Source organism: Thunnus albacares, chromosome 4 (genome assembly GCF_914725855.1).
Source record: "Thunnus albacares chromosome 4, fThuAlb1.1, whole genome shotgun sequence".
NCBI classification, from domain to species: domain Eukaryota; kingdom Metazoa; phylum Chordata; class Actinopteri; order Scombriformes; family Scombridae; genus Thunnus; species Thunnus albacares.
The window spans coordinates 16360650-16381827 of NC_058109.1; the positions used below are offsets into that span (position 1 = coordinate 16360650).

The 21178-nt window shown below is 39.7% G+C and overlaps 1 protein-coding gene across 5 annotated transcripts in view; it reads right to left on the reverse strand.

Annotated features, from left to right (window-relative positions):
• Window positions 1-21178, reverse strand: part of kcnab2a (potassium voltage-gated channel subfamily A regulatory beta subunit 2a) — a 94672-nt gene that overhangs the window by 11529 nt on the left and 61965 nt on the right. For 4 of the 5 annotated variants that reach the window (XM_044350282.1, XM_044350281.1, XM_044350284.1 and 1 more), the window contains 3 exons: window positions 4447-4490; window positions 4132-4169; window positions 3769-3848 (listed from right to left, as the gene is read on the reverse strand). In XM_044350282.1, coding sequence (XP_044206217.1) covers window positions 3769-3848; window positions 4132-4169; window positions 4447-4490 — 162 coding nt within the window. Of the gene's footprint in view, window positions 1-3768; window positions 3849-4131; window positions 4170-4446; window positions 4491-16542; window positions 17551-21178 lie in introns of those variants that run through there. The other variant, XM_044350280.1, reaches the window with a different exon arrangement.

A 21178-nucleotide genomic window follows, 5' to 3' on the forward strand; every position in this document is an offset into this window, starting at 1 on the left:
ATTCATCTAACTCTTGACACAGTGCATTAGTGCTCCTGCCAGTCTGTACAAATGAAACTTTGTTTGATGAAAATTTCATTTCTTTTCAAATTAGGTCTTATTCTCATAATTGTTGCCATTCTGACTGGATTAGTCTGGTTAGCCGGCAAGATGCCCTTGAAGTAAATCCCTGCCAGCAGCTCACCATACACGAGGCAGTCGGCCTGTGACTTGCACAGCCTTCACGGTTTAACACAGCACGGATGTTGTGGTTCTCAGTTTGCAGTTTGACATTATTACGAGTCAAGATTAATTCCACATTCATATTCATATTTAACAAGAGGTCACATTTTCAGTTTCAGACTGACTCAATTGTTTATTTATTTATATTTGGAAGCCGGTAAGAGATTTATTTGAAATTTGAGGAAAAAATGAGATCATGAATGACTGAGTTAGGGGGTATTTTTGAACATTTTCACTATTTACTCATGTTCATTAAAAAAAAAAAAAAATAGCCAGACGCAGATTGAAACATTTTGAAGGGTGAATTGGTATTTTTTCATTTCACTATATATGTTTGAGAAACATCCAGATACATCATTTAAAAACTTACATTCACTATGTTTGTATGTGTGTCTTACCTGATTCTACTCAAAAATAGATGCAGTATATTTGATACCAGTGTTTTATAGATCAGTGGTTTCCTGCTGTTACTCTGTGTGTTAAAACACTTATTGATCAGTTTGATGGTGATAGTGAAGTTAGTGTTTTGAATTTTGGTGGTGGGATTAAAACTTGGTTTACATTTTTATTACATAATGTGCCTTATTTTACTCAATGCAGTTTGAAAATATTAGAAAGCACAAATAGTTTTTATTTATAAAGTTTTGATATAAGTATTAGCTGCTGATGCCTGCAGGCCTGACCATTAATGCAGCATCTGTTTGATAGTTATGAAGCTGCTCTTAACTGCATAAAACATTTTAGTACATCCAAACACTTTTTAGTTCATTATTGTGATAACTTCATGTGATAACTTTTATTGTCACCCAAATGAGACCATTGAACCCCTTTGTAACTTCCTCTATCGTCCTATTAAAAACTTTAGTTTCTGTTGTGTGTAAGTATCTTGCCAGGAGATGATCACAACTCATGTTGGTACTGCCTGATACGTGATAGCAAACGTTACAACACTGTGAGGTGAAATAACACTGTGTTATGAGCTGCTAGCAACACATCTGTCTGGTTCTCCACTGGCTCTCACACCATAACTGAATTTCTGGCCGATGGCCATTCTTTCTCTTAATCCTTGTTTGTTTCTGATCCTTTGGACACTTAGCAGGATCAAAAGCATGCATTTGTAGTCTGTCATATTCATATGAATATATATTTTCACCATCAGCAGTGTAAAAACTTGTGCTGAGATCCAGATTTCTCATTGTTAAACTGGACTTAGCTTGACTGCTCGCCCTTATATGACATCATGTCTAGTCTCTCTTTTTGAGACAGAAGTGAAAACTGCCTAAAATTGAGTCTACATATCACTGTAGTGTGTATATAGATTTGAAAATCCTGTTTCTATATCATTTTGCCACACATTAGTTCACTCGAGTTGCCAACCTGCAAGTTGCTCTTTAAACAATGAGCACTCAAGCACTCCCCTGAGAGCAATAGTGTGTGTGTGTGTTTGTGTGTGTGCATAACAGTGTGTATGTTTCTCTGGCAAGCACCCATGCAGTGCACTGTGTGTTGCCCTTCTGAAATATGAGTAATTTGAGAGCCCAAACATAAGGTACAGTGTGCCTTGAGCAGGTTGACTTTCTTCATCCATCCATTAATTAGCTCTTTATTCCAGTGCCGAGTCGATGTTATGACTTAAAGCAGCAGCCATGACATAACGCTGCATTATTCATGGATTTATAATATTTTATGACTTTCAGATTTCTCTGTAATTATGCTACCAATTTGTTACTGGTTTCACACAATACCATGCAATTACTATGCATCTAGAGCAAAATGTCTAAGCCTGAAAGAAAATGAAGGAAATTCAGTTCTGCCAATTACTGGCATACTTTTGAATGCTTTGACGCCATATGTGTTTGCTGATAACAGCAGCTATGTGAGATAAGCAGAACATGTTTATTTGTGCAATTACACATATTTATTTATATTTCTGAGAAACACTAGCTCGCGTATTGGGATGGATACGCTGGTTAAGAATCACAATCAATATTTAATTAAATATCTCTGTGTGTTGAATGCTTTTTTTCATTACTATTTCTGTGTTTTGTAGGGCTAAACCAGGACAAACATGCCAAACAAACAGGCAACAACTGTGAAAAGCCGAGAAGGGTGCGAGTGAGTGTGAGCACAGCTTACAGACCTCGTTTATCTGTCTGTGTTTGCAGTACAGAATCAACATTACAGCAGTCGACTGTACAATCACCAGCACCACTTCACGTTCTCTGAGTCTGACTGATGAAGGAATTGCAGTAAGCCAGAGCCACAGACTTCACTTGAAAGCGTTTTCCATTCTGATGTGATAAGTGTGTGGTTTGTTCTACTCCTGTGCGTGTGTATGTGTAATATAAGCTCCTCTGTGCCGCTTTGCAGTGGAAGCTGTCAGGATTAACACCTGTGCAACACATACTAAGCTGTGTGACAGGCTGTCACAAACACATGCCTCACAGATTTGTCCTTTCAGTCAAACTGTGGTTTATTGTGTGGTAGCACGATGATCAAAGTCAGTTGGTAATGACTCAAAGATCAACTTTGTGGCTGTTTTTCTGCACCCCCTCCCCATCATAAAACAACAAGGCAAACTGATTGTTGAGAGCTCCCCAGAACAATGAAATGTGTAGTGATGACGTTTAGGAGATAACAACTGCTGATGTACTTGAAGAGAAATAAGGAAAACCACTGAGACTAACGGCATGTTTCATATCTTTTTGCTTTCTTTTGTGAAAAGCTGACACTCTGAGCCTTCTCCCCAAAGCATAACGGCAAAACTAGAATATTCTTGGGAGGATTTAAAAAAAGGACTTGGTGCTGTTAATCAGAGATACTGTTTGCAAAGGATAATCCCTTAGATTATTTCAAAGCACCCAAATTACTACAAAGCCAGATTAATCCACGCTAGAATTTAAACCATCACTACATACAGCGATAAGGCAATACAGGGCTGCGTTCTGGGGGGTTAAAAAATATCATCACTGCCTGTCATGTAAATTTAGACCGAGACTATGTTTATCTAAACCCTGACGAATGTTAATGCAACAATGACAAGGTACTGATGTAAAGGAAAATCCTAATTTCAGGTCTATGTTCAAGGTGAGACATTGGAACTACTTTCTGCCAAAAAAAATAGTCCCAGTGAGAACAGTTCACAGTGAAGTCAGCAGATTACCAAGTCAAATGAAAACTTTCTTTCTGGAAAGATACTTTGCTGTTCATTTTTAGTAAAGTCATTTTTATCACTGAAGTGAATTAACCTCTAAAGCATCAGGGATTATCTTACTGTGAGTAGAGACGACACACTAGGAGCTTGACTTCTTTTCAACACAAGCCTGGATGTAGCCTTTTAGTACTTACATCCTTTCTAAAGCTGTGACCATTTGCTTGTGCGCCACTGGGGATCACGCTTGCACCTGACAACACTCTCAGTGAGGCCACTTTAACTTGTTTATGATCTCTACCCGGTGACTTTATAATCGATCACATGTCAGCAGCTTGGTAATATTTGGTGTTGCTGCTCACTGATATATGACCTGTGGCACAGGATACACTCACTTCCCAGCAGCGTAGACCTCCGCTGTGTCAAACAGATTGATGCCATTTTCATAGGCCAGAGTCATCAGCTGCTCCGCCATCTGTTGAGAGAGCAGGGGGAAGAGGGAACAGAGAGGGGTAAGGATGGGATGAGAGATCACTGATGTGAGGTGTTAGGGTTTTTCAATTATTAAACTTCTTTCACAAGAAAAAAAAAAAAAAGCAGCTTTCGCCTTCATATAACATGTGCTTTCTCTACTCTGGCAGTATGTTTTCACTGTAAGTAAAAATAGGCTTCTTGTGCCAGGATACGACAGGTCATATGGAGGGTTTCTATTCCAAAGCCCTGACTGACGGAAGATGACAAAATCCATCTGCTCTCACCTCATCCGTTATCTGTCCGCCGAACGTCACCCATGTTCCTGAGGAGGAGGAGGAGTATAAGTAAACAAACACACGTGTGCCAACAGATGAGCAAGTGAGCAGTGGTGCTATATATATTGAATAAGTGATACTGTACATACTGTAGAAGAAACAAGATCACTATAAGATAATATAATTTAAGCCATAACACTATTTTCTCCATACTTAAAGAGAAAGTACTGCAGGATTATCAGTTCCCCATCCAAATCTCTTATACAAAGTCTTTGGAGGTACAGAGAACTTCTCAGTGTGTCTCATGATCCGAGAGACTCTTACCTAATCCGAGGCAGGACACCCGCAGGCCTGACTTCCCAAGGTTTCTATCAAAAGAGAGAGAATTAAATTAACACTAATGTAGCGCTGAGGTGGCAGTGATTTGTATGAGGGTATGACCATTAGAGTAGGACTTTAAACCTCATTTTTTATCACTGACTGATTGAAAAATAAACAATTCTTTTGTGATGTTAGTCCTAGCTTTACTTCTGTAAGAAAAATCTGTTCTTAAGGTTCTTACTGCAGCAGAAGCTTACAGTCATGAACGCTGAGAAGAAGAGGGTTTCATGTGGATTTGAAGCCAGCCTGCATCTACTGCAGCACTGACACATGTAGATTCGAATGGGTAAGGAGGGACAGTAACACGTGTGCCAACAATGAGAATGTGTGTGTGTGTGTGTGCAGATAAATACCAGGGGAAAGTTGGAGAGAGAGAGATAGATAGAGAGAGAGGAAGTGGGTCTTAAGCAGGCCCACCATGACATCCACTGAAATTTCTCCCAGCACACCAGCATCGCTCAGCCGCCATCTGACTGAAATCCCTTACAACAACGCGGAAGCTTTACTACTCACTACAACTTGCTCCTAAAGCTGGCGTCTCTGAGCCTATCACAGTCCAGACAGACCCCTCTGCTGACAATCACAGCTTTGGTTGTGCCTTTGATTCTTTTGTGCCAGCTTTTAAACGTTTCTATGGTTCCTAGTTAAAAGTCAACATCGTAAGAAATTTGTTACAACACTGAAATAACTTTTCTGTTTCAATTTGTTGTTGTTTCTTTTTTTTTTTTTTTTTTTTTTCAGAGAGGGATCTGGAGTGCATCATCAGACCGACAAAAGCCTCGAGAGCTTAACAGTTGTATTCCTTCAGATATCTCAGATCTAAGAAATGATTACACATACAAAATGAAATGTTCTCTTCTGGCCAACCTCTTTCAAAAGATAAGCGGGCGATGTGAAAAGATTAAAATAAAAAAAAAAAAAAAGTGGCATCAGTGATGATGTAACGTGCAGGAGTCAAAGTGAGTGTGTGGGAGGATATGTACTATATTTTTATAAGACTGCCTGTATGGACTTAGTAGAGAATAGAGAGGGAGACAGTGGATAGGTGTGCTGTGTGTGTCTGTGTGTGTGTGTGTTCATGTCTGTGACTGCATGTGTGAGCGGGACTGTGTATGTGCGTGTGGGTGTTTTGTGAAGCTGTGATAAGATTAGTGAATTTCTGCGATGACTAACAAAACACTTATTTTAATGTGGTCAGAACACAAGTCCAAAAACACTGAGTAAACCGTTTAAAATAAATATGGAAATCTCTACAGTATCATATCCCCTCTAAGTAGGCTAAGTGGGCTACATTTGTGTTGTAGTGCAATACAAAAAAACAAAAAAAAAAAAACAAGCTTTTCAAATGCTTTAAGTTTCTTTTTGATGTATTTCCATATGCTTTCTATTTTGGAAGAGTTAATCCAGTTAAATGTTCACTACATCATCCAACATCATTAGTTCCAGCCTTACTGAACCACCCTGGATGCTCACGAAATCTCTCAATTTGTTTAGATGCTGATCTTTGTTTTCTAACTCAACAAAATATTTCAAAACAGTATATCAGAGCAAAAACTGACCATTTTTTGACCCATAAGAAGTTCCACTGAGGTCGAGTGATATTTAAACAAACAAAAAAAAAAACATCCTGTTCTTCTTTTTGCTATTAAAACAGTTGTGTCAAACTTTCTCCAAAGAGCCTCATTAAAAAGATCTGATTTGGTCAGTGAGGTCTGTAATCGTGTTATGACGTCACATATAGGAGCCCATTAACTTACAAGCAAACACAGTCAGTCATGCCAGAGAAGAGAGAGAGAGAGATAAAGATAATCTAGAGGGACCACATGCCCTTATGGTGCACTGCAGTGACAAGGTCAGCACAAGTCCCCTCTGGCAAACCACTAGAGCTAATCTACAATTAACTGCCTCTTAATTGTATGAGTAAAATACCCCCTCAGGGGGTCTGCTGCTCACTGTCGCAAACAAAGATAACTTAAACCAAAAGCAGCTTCCTGACCAAAATTGTTCCTGGGCTGTGTTTGCTGGAGTGTTTTTAATGATGTCCAGTGGTAGAACAAAATATCTTCTTCACTAAAGATTCTGCTCGACTGCGTCCTGTTTTAAATCAGTTGTGAACACTGTAGAGTTTGTCTCTTAACACTGTTGTGCACTAGACTGCTACTTTACCACTTGAGTGCATTTCAAGCCTCGCACCATTCCACCTAATGTGATTAAAAAATTTTGTGTTGTTGAATATGTTAACACATGGTACACAAGCATGTTCAGGAAATGAGATGCACAGTAAACCTCTTTCTAATTAGATAAACGAGGAGCAACTGTGCGCTTCTAGAGTTGCAGCTTGTGTTGGAGCTTATCACAAAGCAAAGCTTATTGTGTAAGTGTTGCACAAGCATGCTTTAACCATGAAAACCACACATACTGTACAGCACTAGTGCATTTAAGCACTTCACCAAAACCTAAAAATAAGTAACAAGGATATACGCATACACAGCTATACCCTTGCCATTGTTCTCCGTGTAAGGATGTCCTTTTGTCAGCACATCGTTGTGTTCAATACTTTACTAGACTGGCCTTGAATACTGTGCATTGCTGCAATGACCCTCTGCCAGGGCCTGGAAGCAGACAGGGGTCAGGTTCCTGCTGAGCCTCAGCAGACATGAACCACAACAGTAAAGTCACCTCTCTCACACCCTCCTCAATAATGAAGGAGACAGGTACAGTTCAGGAGAGCAACACCACTGCAGCCACGAGGACAAAGCCAGATGGGATCCAGTGAACAGGACACGTAGTGACCACAATGTCCAGTACGCTTGTTTACTTTGAATTACTAGGTAATCTTTCTCTGAGGTTTCAATTAACATTCAATCAGCACAGGGACTAGCTACGACAGGCAAGGGTTGGGGTTACTTTGGTATGTAATTTATTTGATTAAGGGTGGCTTGGAGATCATTTACACACAGCTTGCATTACACTTTAGCTTGACACAAAGAATCCTGTCAATCATTCAGCTCTGCTGCTGTTTTGGAAGCCCTTGAAGGAAGATGAACGGCAGAGAATAATGAAACTGTCATATGTTTTCTTTCCATCAAGGTCAACAAAAGTCGGGGAATATCAGAGGTCAGCAAAGTCATCTATTGCTAATTATTGGATTACTGATTATTGGAATACTCTAGCTGTATATCAATGGGATATCAACACAGTCATAGTATGCGCAGATAAAAATAAATAGGTGAACATAACAGTGTTCAGCTACCAATATGTCTGCTGATAGCTGAGCTTTTGTACTGTACCTCTATATTCTGGCTTATAGTTAATGATATTAAGTGTGTCTCATGATCAGTGTGACACAGCTAATTGCATGATTAATCTTGTCAATATGGCATCAAAACTGTATTCACTGTAGAGAAAAATGTATTTTACTAACCAAACGAGGACAAAAAACAAAAACAAGGACAGATGTATCAATAATCTTTGATATGTGGCACATGACACCACTTACAGCACACTGCAGGAGAATTGAAGGATCAACACTGAATACCAGCTAGTTGAAAAAATGCCCAAAATAAACTGTGTATAGCGTTCAAGTAAACACTCTCAACATATGAACAGAGTTTTCCTGACATGTTGTCAATTTTGAAATGCTGAAACAGAGCAATGACACCCATATACGTTATCATTTTGGTCCACTAGAACAATCTGTTCCAATTTAAAGAGCACAAATGTGTCTTTTTTCTATTGATGCTGTGATGATTATACTAACAATATATTTGTTCTTATCACCCACAACTATGAAAAGACATGAGTTTGTTTCATAGCAGACAAACATACAAACATACACCCAAATTGTCCCTTGATGTTGTTACAGTACGTAAAAAGAGGTCAAATGTAAGTTAAACTACTAAAAAAATGCTGAATTAGCCTTTTTATTAATAATTAGACATGAAAAAAAAGAAAATTCAACTTCGTTAAAAACACCAATTCTCAACAATTATTCAGGATGTGAGTTGGTGATGAGCTCAGTCTACTGTTGCACCCAACAGGTATTAGTAATATTTTATACCAAGCGTCCAGTAAATGCCTATTAATGTCAAATTTGCTGCCATCGCATGTATTAAAACTGTGGCTCGAGACGATTGACAGTGATTGATCTACATCAACTCTTTGCTAATTAGCAGTACTACACCATAAATCATATACGCAAAGTTTAAATCAAGTTAAGTTATTAAATAAGGTGTTAGTGTGGAGTGTAAGGAAGTACTGAGCAGCATGAGAAGCATGAGAGAGGATATAAAATCAGGTTGAAGTCAGCGGACAGGACAGGACAGAGTGATGAATGAGGAAACAAGGTCACAGAGCTGTAAAGAGGAACGTGTTGAGAGATATGTTCACCGAGCAGAACTATTAATACAACCTCACCCGTGGCTTCAACAGAAAAAACACACACAGACTGAATGCCACTGGCTCGTGATGGCTGCAGGTGGTTTCCTCCTCCATTCTGATTTATATAACATCCATTCCACTTAAAAGGAAGGGAGGGGAGGGAGAGAGGGACAGAGCGACAGTTGAGACTTTAGATATTGGATTAAAACTGTCCTGACTAGGAAGAAAGAAAGAAAGAAGAATAAGGTGAACTACTTTGCCCCGAAAAGCGGCTTTCACACATTAATGGTGTTTAAAAGAACTTTTCACCCCAAAGTTAAAATTTCATTATCATCATGTTAGCCCAATTACCTCCAATTAACCTCAGGATTCACCTCTACCTTGGTTTAAAACATGAATGGTTGTGCTCTTTGTTGTGAACGTACAGCGTTCAGCCATGAGGCTCTGTTCACTTGCTGAATTACCTTTTTTTTTGTATCTCAGAGCAAAAAAAAGACTCCATTCTTGTTTCAGATAAAGCCAAAGATGGAGTTGCGGGGGTGATTTCAGACTGGAGGTGAGTGGATAAAGATAGTTGAATTTTCTATCCTTTGAAGAACCCATCTCAACACAGGGCGCTACTTTTACAGATGGGAACAAACTACATGAGAATGGTTGGAGACCATTACAAATATTTCTATCTTATCTTGGTTCAGAACAGGTACCATCTATATTAAAATGAGAGTCCCAGTCTATCATCTTCTGATACTTTTGACTAACATTAAAAAACTGGAATGGCCGGAAAAATAGGTTTGGTTTGCTGCTGCTGCTGACGGTAAGAAATCTTCATAAACTTCACAGTACAGACCAATCAGGAAAGATTATTTTTTTGTTATGGGGGAATGCCCCTTTGAGTGTCAGAAGAAGCCAATTTAGGCATGATTCTCATAAAGTGGGGGTTAGGTCAAGATGGTAAAAGAAACTGAATTGTGTTATCACAGCCAAAATATTAGTTTGTGCCAATATACTGTTGCCTGTCAACATTTTAAGCTATTTTTTCCCAACAAAAGAGTCAAACATTTTTTGATTCCAACTCCTAAACTAAAATGAGTATTTGCTGTTTTTCTTCATCTTGTGTGATAGTAAACTGAATGGCTTTGGACTGTTGGTCGGGTAATAAAAACATTTTAAACACATAACACTAGTCTTTAGAAAACTGTATTTTCTGACATTTTATAGAACAAATAATTCATAGATGAATCAAGAAAATATTTAGCAGATTAATTTATAATGAAAATAATCACACTTGAAGCCCTAGTCAACAGTTCTTTCTTCTTCTATTCTACTCTATTTCTATTATGTAACTCCTTATTTTAAGAAACCTTCTGGCCATCTCTACTCATGCTGTGACTCCCAAGATCCGCTGTCCCTCGTGGAAGCCATTAAATGAACACACACTAGGTTTTACACTGTATACTGGTATTTGCTTGCAGTGCAATATTTGACAGCAGCCTGAAAACACGTCAAATGTGATTTCATTTTGAGAATGCAACCAACTTCATGCATAAAGCAGCCAGAAACAGAGCCACTGGCATTGAAGGACTTCAAGACAGTTGTCAATAGTTGTTTATTTTTTTTTTTTCACTTGAATACAAACAGATTGTCGGCTCAGAGGGTTTTCCTGAGGGTGAATTTGTTTTTCTTTTAACTCGGGCATTTTCAGAGGCTCTTGTCCGGGATAAATCTGCCAGTACCCACAGGGATGGAAAATCTTCTGCTATATGCTGGAGTAGAGAGAACGGGGGGAAACTTACTAGAACCTGTGGGGGATTCCAAGTCTTAGCAAAGCTTCTTATGTTGCATCTTCAGTATCACACTGAGCTGTACATTAACTTCGTGGCATGCTTTTAAATTGACTAAACTAGCCAAAGGAAACTGATATTTTATGCCAAGAGGCTGAATGTATTCTACAGTAAAAATGAGTAAATCACTTGAAACTGCCTGAACTTAATGTGTTGACAGAAGCTGGAGAGCTGATATGGAACCAAATCCATCAGTCATCGCAAACAAAAAAAACACTTAGTGAGGCAAAAATTCTGAAAAGTTGCTGTACCATCTACAAACAAAAAGGAATCACAACTACGGGACCTCGAGTCTACTAACAAGCACGTAACATCATGCTGATACAAAGGAGGTTGCATTGGGTACTGTATCGGTTCTGAGCAAATTGGTGCCATCTGCCCAATTAAAAAAATGTTGAGGTTAAATATTCATAATACACATGACTAAGCATGATGCTGTGGGGGAGATGGGATTTTTCCCTGCTGGCCTCTGCTTCGATATACTTTAAGTCAGCTAAAGCTCTGGCCTCCTGCTACAGTTTAGCCTCACTCCTATTTGTGCTACAGTTTTTCCTCAATCGCTGCCTTACACATTATGTAAGACGCGGTTCAAATGCTTCTCAAGCAGAAAGAAAAGGCTAAATACAAATTTCATTGTCAAAACAAGTCTGTTGATTCAGAGTTCATTTATAAATCTAATTTCCTTACTGCTCATCCAGAATAAGAGTCTGGTGTGGCATTTGAAATGGATAACACATAATTGTGCTAATACAAACTAAACTTTGGGCTAAATCTGTATTTTAGCATGCTACAGTTAGCACATCAATCATGTGTAACCCTTTAGGAAAAACATATTGCAATGCAAACAGTCCTGCACACAAATGAAACAGTATAAACTGCTTGACAGAGTACAAGAGAGATACTGAGTGAATAAAAGGACTTGCCTCTTCTTGGCAGTGTACAACAGAATTAATAAATCTAGGCTATTTCTAGTGTATTTAAGAAAATAACACGCAGAGAGAAATGAGTGGTGCTGAGGAACACACACACACACACGCATACACACAGAGGCCCTAATTAAACTCTATCAGTGAGGCAAAGAAAGAACAGCTGTCTTCATTTTCTCCTTCAACATAACACAAGTGTGTCTCTCACATGCAGACACGCTTATAGACACATAGGCAAAATATTCCACAACAACCTGCCCCCCTACCCCCCACCCCCTTCCGATCTCACTCACTCCTCTTATACACCAGCACAGACAAAAAATCTCAGTGAAACACAAGCCTACATCAATAAATGAACCATCTCACCGTTTGGCAATTTCTCTCCACATGCCCAAAGCAAACAGATGGTGAATGTTCTGTGCACATTTAAGATGGTAGCTACTGTAAGTGGCTACTGTGGCCTGAAATCTACACTGCGGATGAGTCTTAGTATTTACATCAGAGTAGCCAAAGTATGCCGCTGTATGTGTTCTGTTTAACTACCACGGTCTATTTATGATTCATATTTGTAGGGGGAGTGCAGGCTGTGGAAAGCTGGCTCCCTGATGAAGAGAATGCAGGAAAACGTCCCAGCATGCACCCACACTCACGACGCCCCAAATCTCACACCCACTGCTTTTGTCACCCAAGCCTGAGCGATGCATGCTGCATTTGTGTAACAAAATACTGGGGGAAAAAAAAACAACAACTATGCACAGTTTCATAAAAATTCCCTTACAAGGACAAAAACATTCCCATAGTGACAGCACCATTAATTCAGTTTTCATTCTGCAATTCCAGCTGACGACACAGTCGGCGAACATTAACTTGTATGCATAATTACTGTGTACTATAATTATCTTTGACATACTCTTGAATTTCTGTTTTTATCTTTCTATGTCCACCATCAACATAACATGAATGGGGAACAGGGTTTTTAAAGTACTGTCTTATCCCCGTCAGTGATAATGATACATCACAACTTCACACAACACAGTGGGGGGGGGGATTTAAATGCCATCCACTTACACAACACTGCCAGTGGCTATTTACCATGCTGACTGTGATTCATTGTCAACTTTACAACCAAAAGTGGACCTCCAGAGATGTGAGGAATCCTACTGACAGTCTGAGAAAAAGCGAGTTACTTGTGGATTTACACCAGGGGAGAAGGTGAGTCAGCTCTGATTTACATGGCCACTGCAGTAAACGATACTGAGTGCAACACAGCAGAAGTGTTTCGCAGCTGATACGAACTGTAGTGAAGAACAAAACCCTGCTTTGACAAAAAAAAAAAAAAAAAAAAGTCCCCCTAAAGCACAAACTGCATCTACAGCAGTACATAGTGAACTCTTAGATTTAGTCTGAACAAAGCACAAAAAACAGCAGTCCAACTGAAAAATGATACGTATTAAAACTTATTTGCCTCAGTGTTACTTTGCAGCAGGTTATTTGCACCGTCTAATCAAATAAAACTGGCTCTTTTAAAAAGGTGAGTCATTCCCTCAAGACATTTCCTGGGTTTGGTTGATTGAGAGAAGAGCTGATACTGGACTGTGAAAAGCAGAGGCCTTATGGGATTGACTCCCAACCTGCACTGCCTGCCCAGTCTAACAGATATTCTTCCATTCCCTGAGCAAGACTACTTTACATAATCATAAGCCATTTTGTGTGCATCATTAATTCAGTCCTGACTGACGCTATTTAATCATTCCTTGGAGGAGGTGCAGGCTCTCACAGCCGAAGCTCGATGATTTTAACCAGTCATGTCATGCCGACCCGGTGCCACATTACAAAATGGCTCAGTTTGTGGTGAAGCAGCCCACTAAAGCTGCCGCCATCACTCCGTACCTTGAAAAGACATTCACTTTGATGGCTTCCTCGTCCTTGTGGGGGAGGTCACTTCCAACCTAACCTGCATCCTTGCTCGTAGACGTAGTCTGACGGTCTTCATTCAAGCTCAAGGCTGCCATTCAAGGAAACAGAAAGGACCTTATGCAAATGAGGCTGATCTGAATTTCACGCTGCTATTCTGCAGTGTGGATAAACTGTGGAAAGTTTTGTTGGGTGGATAGGACAGCTTTAACTTTATTCTTTTGGGGGCACAGTTATAAAACCCCTAACTTCTTCAGCTGTCAATGGCAAAATGAAAAACTCAAACAGAATTTGACAGAGAAAATAATCTTGTGCTCAAGGATAAAAGCAGAAATGCAAGGCCATGTTAAAGGGCTTGCAAGCTTTAACTCCGAGAGGCACATTTGAAATATACACACTGACATGAGCACAGATCACTCCATCCCACTGTACTTCCTCTTGGGCATAGTGCCTACACTAGCATTAACCTTACCACTCTTCCTTTCTTTCTTTCACTCTCTCCTTCCTTCCCTTTCATCCCTATCTCTTCAAAACCACAAACACTATGTTGTACCCTCAGTGCATGCATCCCTGAGCCTCATTCTGCATTTAGGCCTGCATTACCTTCGGTTTACATCAGATACAACCCTGGTTCACAAACACACAGCCCGTTATGCACTTTGGACTACACTGCGGAAGCGAAGAACACAAACAGCCGCTGGCCCCTGAGCTGAAAATGGTTTTACTCATTCAATATCATTAGCCTCAATAATGACAGTGTACCAACATGGTGAGGCTGCCGCTTGCAAATCAGCTGCAAAGGATTGTGATGTGCCTTCAGACAACAGTGCTCAAGATGTGTAATGTGTTTCCTCAAATCAACACTCATTGTTAATTTCTCAGTCAATGCACCACTAATTTTTCAATCAAAACACATTCTGCCTTAAAGGCACAACATCACCTTGCAATCTTTCTTCTTTAGGTTTGAGAGTTTGAAAAACATTATTTGAAAAGTATTTGTATTTTAATATTAACAGTTGATCATAAATCAGGTGAAATGTTTTGTTCTTCTGATAATAATGTTTGGTGAAAGAGTGGAATATGGTAAAGGGTAAATGGACTGTACTTGTATAGCGCCTTTCTAGTCTTCCAACCAATCAAAGCGCTTTTACACTACAAATCACATTCACCCATTCATACACATTCATACGCTGAATGGGTACAGGGGCTACCATGCAAGGTCCCAACCTGCCCATCAGAGGAAGTCTAATCATTCACACACATTCATACACTGATGGCACAGCCATCAGGAGCAATTTGGGGTTAAGTATCTTGCCCAAGGACACATCAGCATGTGGACTGGAGGAGCCGGGAATCGAACCCCCCATCTTCCAATTAGTGGACGACCCGCTCTACCTGCTGAGCTGTTTTCTTTAAAAAAGAATTGAGATTTTGAGATTTCTGCTGAGATTTTGATACATATTTCATGACATCAATATCAGATAGATAGATAGTTAGATAGATAATATACAGAGAGCAGCTCATTATTGGAAAATAATTCTTGACATGCTGAATCAAGTCTGCAATACAAACCAGACACATTACATTAGTGGCCAGCTTGCTGCAGATCATATGTGCTGTACCTTACTATAATGAAAAGTACTGTGAACTCAGTTTCTCACAAATACTGCCTACAGATTTTTGTCCTTCACGGCTGTTCAATGCGCCATTAACTTTACTACCCTAAAATATTCCAATATAATCATTTTTCTCCTCCTTTTCAACCCTTGAGTAAAAGCTGAAATAGTTTAAATAATTCACCAAACAAATACAAGACAATTACATTTTGTTGTAAATGCTTGTCTGTGCCTGAACCTTTGCTTAAATGTTTTTGTTGTTTAAAAGTATTGGGGTACGGGAGATAAAAACAGTCACTGGTCTTCATGTACCTCAGGGTTCCTACACACAAACAGGATAAATAATTTCCCTGAAATAAAACATGAAATCCTTGATCCAGCATGTCAGAAAAAAAGGCAACGGAACTGTAAATACTACAATCGAACAGTAATCAGTAATCAACTGATTGAAGGGGTGGGTTTAAAATTCAGTGCAGCATCATATCGAGATACAACATTGTGGGCAAAAGCTATCATTATGTAAAGTGTCAATGTTATTTTCTTTGCATGTAGGGGATGTTCTTGAATATCATAAAAAATATCCTAATAGTAACAATTTTGACAGTTGTGTTGTTGATTTACATAGCTTTTGAATTAACAATTGAAAATACAACTGATTTGAATATTTCTGCTCCAAGTTCAATTAATCATCATAAACTCACACTGTAAGAAATTTAAGACTAAGTGATTATCAGTATAAGGTAAACAAACACAAATATGTTAAAGAATATTTCTGTCCTTAGGAGACTAATCTGGGAAAATACCAATTAGCTGCCCCTTTAAAGCTGAACAAATACAGCTGACTGTACATTGTTTTAGTGATTGTTTATGTCACTCCTGCACAGGACAGATTAGACATCAATGGACACTAAATCAGAATTGTATGCAAACCACTTAATCGTACCACTGGAGTACAAAATAAGATCAGATACAATTCCTGTTTAAATCCTTCCTTCCAAGATCTTGTTGTTTTTGTGGTCACACTCGATCACTTAATAAAAGTTTGGGGTTTTTCATTCATTAGCTGCTGTTATTATGACGCACGTCGAGACTGTCATCAATCCTAAACAGGTGGGGTTTGGCAGTTCTGACAAGGAGTAAGGAAGACAAACTGGCATAAAATAGAGTAGTGGAAAAATATGCTGTCTTCTTTATGATGTATTCTAGCCTGTGCCTTGAGAATTTCATGGCCATCACTCAAAATATACTCAAGCAGGAGGTGGCAAATTCTACAGTTTAATATCCCTTAAAATACTTTATATGGGTCTGAAACTTTTGGGGCCAAATTTATAGTCACCAGTCACCAGTTTAGACATGCCATACCTATACTTCATGCCAGTCTTCATGCTCTGCTCGCTGGAGGAAGGCACACTCTGAACAGAGAGTTGTCCAAGACTCCGAGCCACCATCGCCACTGCTCTGAACTTGCTGCGGGTGCCTGTGCTGGGGCTGTTGGCATTTTGGCGGTTTAGCCGGTCCTCTGTGTTGCGGCTCACCCCCCCACGATGGTCCGTGCACACTAATGACACCTGCATCCTGGCTTTTGGCCAGCTGTCCCAATTATAGATACTTTAATTAAACTCTCCTCCGGTTAAATCAGGCTGACAAACTCCCAGAGGTGGAAAGTCTGGGGATCCTTTTGAGAGTGAGACAGTTCAGTCTGTAGATGGCCGCTACCCTGAATTAAGCCTCACACTCTGTACCTGTTAAAAATCACTGCCGCGGTTGATGAAATGACTGACGAGCTCACAACAGTGAAGGACCACTGATCAGGTGAAAACAAAATCCTCTCAAATGAAGTCCCAGTCCGAGCATAACATTACAGAATCTCTGCCTCAGCGGGTGTGAGAAACAAATTTGCAATCACTGCAGACTTCAGATACATGAAAGGCAGGTCCAGTACAAAGCTTTAAATAAAAGAAAAATTAAAATCTTCTCCTTCTAAAAAAAAAAAAAAAAAGCAGTCCAAAAAAAGAAGAATTTCCCATTGCAAGTTTTTCCTTGATTCATCTGGGTGTTCTCCTCTCGCCTTATCTATGACTGAGAAGCTCATCAGAGGCTGACAGGCAGATTTAGAGTCTTGCAATTTCCTTTTAAAGCTGAGCTCAGTGCTAGAGATAACACCTCTTGCTGCCAAGCTTTAAGAGTGGAAACGCATAGATCCACACAAAGAGACGGAGGGAATAAAACACAACACACAGTTCCAGGAGGTTTTCATCTCCCCTTCTAAGCCCGCCTTGACAGCTGCAATGACCGCTGAATATTTTGCTGAATACTACTGCATGTTAGCAAAAGGACAGCCTCATATTTACTTCCCAGCTCTGACCGTTGCCTGGATTAAACTTACATCTGTATGCCTTGTGCTCAGCATAAAGCGGCACAGTGCACACAGGCAAGAGATGGGAGGGGAGAGAGAGAGAGAGAGAGAGAGAGAGAGAGAGAGAGAGAGAGAGAGAGAGAGAGAGAGAGAGAGAGAGAGAGAGAGAGAGAGAGAGAGAGAGAGAGAGAGAGAGAGAGAGAGAGAGAGAGAGAGAGAGGGAGGGAATGTGGTGGGAGGGATATGAAGAGAAGCTATGAGGAGGAATATTCAGAGAGCTACAGCAGCGTGAGAGCAAGGCATTGAAATCTGTTGTGTTCACAGGAGCTCCACTAAGAAAGGGTAGTGCATTTTTTTTATGCTTTTCTTTGTCCGTCTGTTGCCCTGCAGTGTGGTTTAATATAGTTTATTCTGTCAGGAGAAAAGGGAGAAGACGAATGCTCACTGGTCAGGACTTTGCAATAGCCTATGGCCCCAGAAAAGGGGGCTCTCACGTGGGTCTGCTCAACTGCCCATGAAATATTCATTATGTAACTTTATCTGTGACAATATATGTCAAAAGCAGGAGTGTCACAGACATAAAAGAGATGCTGTGTTTTTGTCTGTTTTACTTTATTCCTTGTTCCCTGACTAAAATATTATAATTTATTGAGAGAAATGCTTTAATCTTGCATATTTATACAACTAAGCTGTTTCATCAAGAACCTCCAGTTGCCAACTACTATATGACGTTGGTTATTATTGGTTATTAGAAATGGTGCTGATGAACAATAAGAGCATTCTTAGGTGAACTGAATAGGCAAATAATAAACAGAATAGTAAGAATACGATCATGTTTGGAAGCTGAAAATAAACACCACGGTAATTGGACTCAACGCAACAGTGGCTGCAGATTGAAGAGAGAGTAGATGAGACACCACACGCGCTCAGTAATATAATACTGAAGCTTATCTGAGTGGAGCAGCTAGTGTGACAAGGAGATAATTAAAAGAGATGCCATCAGGAGCGGACGTGTGTAGTAAAGCAGTCGAAGAAGCGACCTCCATCACAGGAATTCAGCAAACAGTCTGCTGCTAACTGACAGCCCTATTCTTGGAACTATGACCTTTTGCTCTCCTGGACTTAAATATAACCCTGAGGGGAAAAGTGGTTTAATTCGACAGAAATCTGATTTAAATTTCACACTGTGTGCAGAGAACACAAAAGACAAGCTAAAGAGAGCCTTTCGAAATGTTCCTTCCTGTTACAAAGACAGAGTGAGGAGTTTAAAGGGATGCCTCGTACCAACATCATATTGAATGTATCGACAGTGGCAGCAGAAGCAACATTTAGGGAAGATCAATGGGGTCTTGACACATTTTGCAGGGTTATGTCCTGCACTTAGGGGTCATGGTGATGGCGAACAGATTTGGAGACGATTCCATTTGCTCTCTTCTCATCTGACAAGGCTGTTGAGCATGAAAGCAGGAGTCTGACCCGGCATCTCTTTACCACAGGGTTCAGTGCCTGCACTCACCACCACTGCAGTGGAAACGTGATGCCACGTTCCACTCTGCTCTGCTCTGTGGGCCCCAGGAGCTGTGACAAGGGGAAGGTACTGAGAGGTGGGAGAGGCCAGGGACATGAGCTCAGGCTGAACAGATACAATGTCAGTCTTGTGATCCACGCAAAGCCCACTTAACAAGTTGGATAGAAATCCCACAGCCCCAGCTAGATATGAAAAAATAGCACAAACTTCCAGCCTAAGGCATGCATAACAGTATTCAAGTATTGGGGTGAAATAAAATAAATGTATTTACATAAAACCTTGGACTGAGAGCGCATTGTTAGGCGTTTTACTACCCTGCTGTAGCTTTTCATGGATACCGAAGCCATGAGACGACTGATTTCTTGTCATTACTATACCTTATAAGTCCTTTGTTGACCCCTGATTTATCTGCGTCTGAAAATCTACACATTTATTGACTGGTGTGCAAAGGAAGGTAGAGTGATCAATACAAGCATGCATCATCAGACAGACTAGTGATCCATCACCTAAATGAATCAATACAACCATTTTTTATTTTTTGTTCCTTCTGGCATTTGATCCAGCTGACTGATTCCCACCACCAGATGCAAACCACACTGCAACAATCTGTATTCTAATATTTATTCACTTTAATAGTCCAATGAAAATAAAAAAATTACAGAGCACTACACCAAGAGCTATAAACTGCTACAAAAATATGCCAACAGAGGGAGCAACAAAGATGCTTAATCCAATAAACTATGCCTGTCACACATACTATGATTTAATAATTCACAACAGGGACATCTGCCAACTTTCTTCAGATTGACAGCATGCATTTCATTCCCTTTGACTATATCTGAAAAAAAAAGAAAAAGAAAAGGACCAGAAGACCAGATAAACAGAAGAGACGATCATTAAAGATGACTGACACCTTATTACTGCGTGATGACATGTGTGGCTCTCTTAAAGAAATCACAATGTTACTGTGAGCATGCCTGACAGACATCTTAAGGCTCTACACCTACTGCTGTCAAGTGAAAAGATGATTATTGAAACATTCTTGATGTCTTATTAGAAACCTGTGACCTTGTTCCACATGTGCCCACTCATCAACATGTAGCACTCCTGCACTGTAGACGTGACATTGCTGAAGGGGAGGTGTTTTTTTCTTCCGTCTGTGTGCCACTCATGCTCCATGGACTACCTCTGTTTATTTAATTACTGATGTTTTCACTTGCATGACACATCAAATTGCACAGCAGAGGACACATTACATCCTGGCCTGCTAGTGAACCCAAAGTCAGAATGAACAAATGGCTACACTGTTATCATCTCATTCATTCTTTCATGCACACACTTTAATCAGCATTCCTATTATCAAGCGAATATTGGCCTGATTTATGAGTTGCTTTGTGTTCATTCATGAGAGTGTGCTGGAGCAAATTTGGAATGAACCTCTATTCACTGTTACTCACAAGATGAATCAGTCATAGAGGATGCTGGACTAAAAATAAAAAATCTAATTTTTACATAATGCCTTAGAGTGCTGCTGTTAAATTGCTAATTAGTAACATTGTGTTTTGGGTGCAACACAATAGAATGACTCAGAATTTGCTAAAGCCAATGCACAACTGTTCTTTGACGGTAAAAAGTAATTTTTGTATCAGTGCAGGTGGAAACAATTGAACAATACCTGGAAACCACATCCTATCAGTTCCCATTGTTAGTGCAGGTTGTTAAGATAGCAGTGCTGAACAAATCTCAGAGTATTAAAGAGAAATCCATCTCCTCCCACTCGGCACATTATCACAATGTCCTCCCTTGTGTCGTGGCCTTCGCCTCCTTGCTTTGATTAAGTGCCTGATTTGAGGTTATCCAAAAAAAAAAATCTACTGAGCTGCTAAAATCCCTCTCAGACACTCAATCACTGTGAGTGAATGCAGAGCGCTGATAGGACTCTTCACTTCATTCAATGTGCGGGGGAGGAAGAGGAGAGAAAAGCTGTGTGTGTGTGTGTGTGTATGTATATATATATATATATATATATATATATATATATATATATATATATATATATATATATATATATATATATATATATATATATATATATATATATACACACACACACA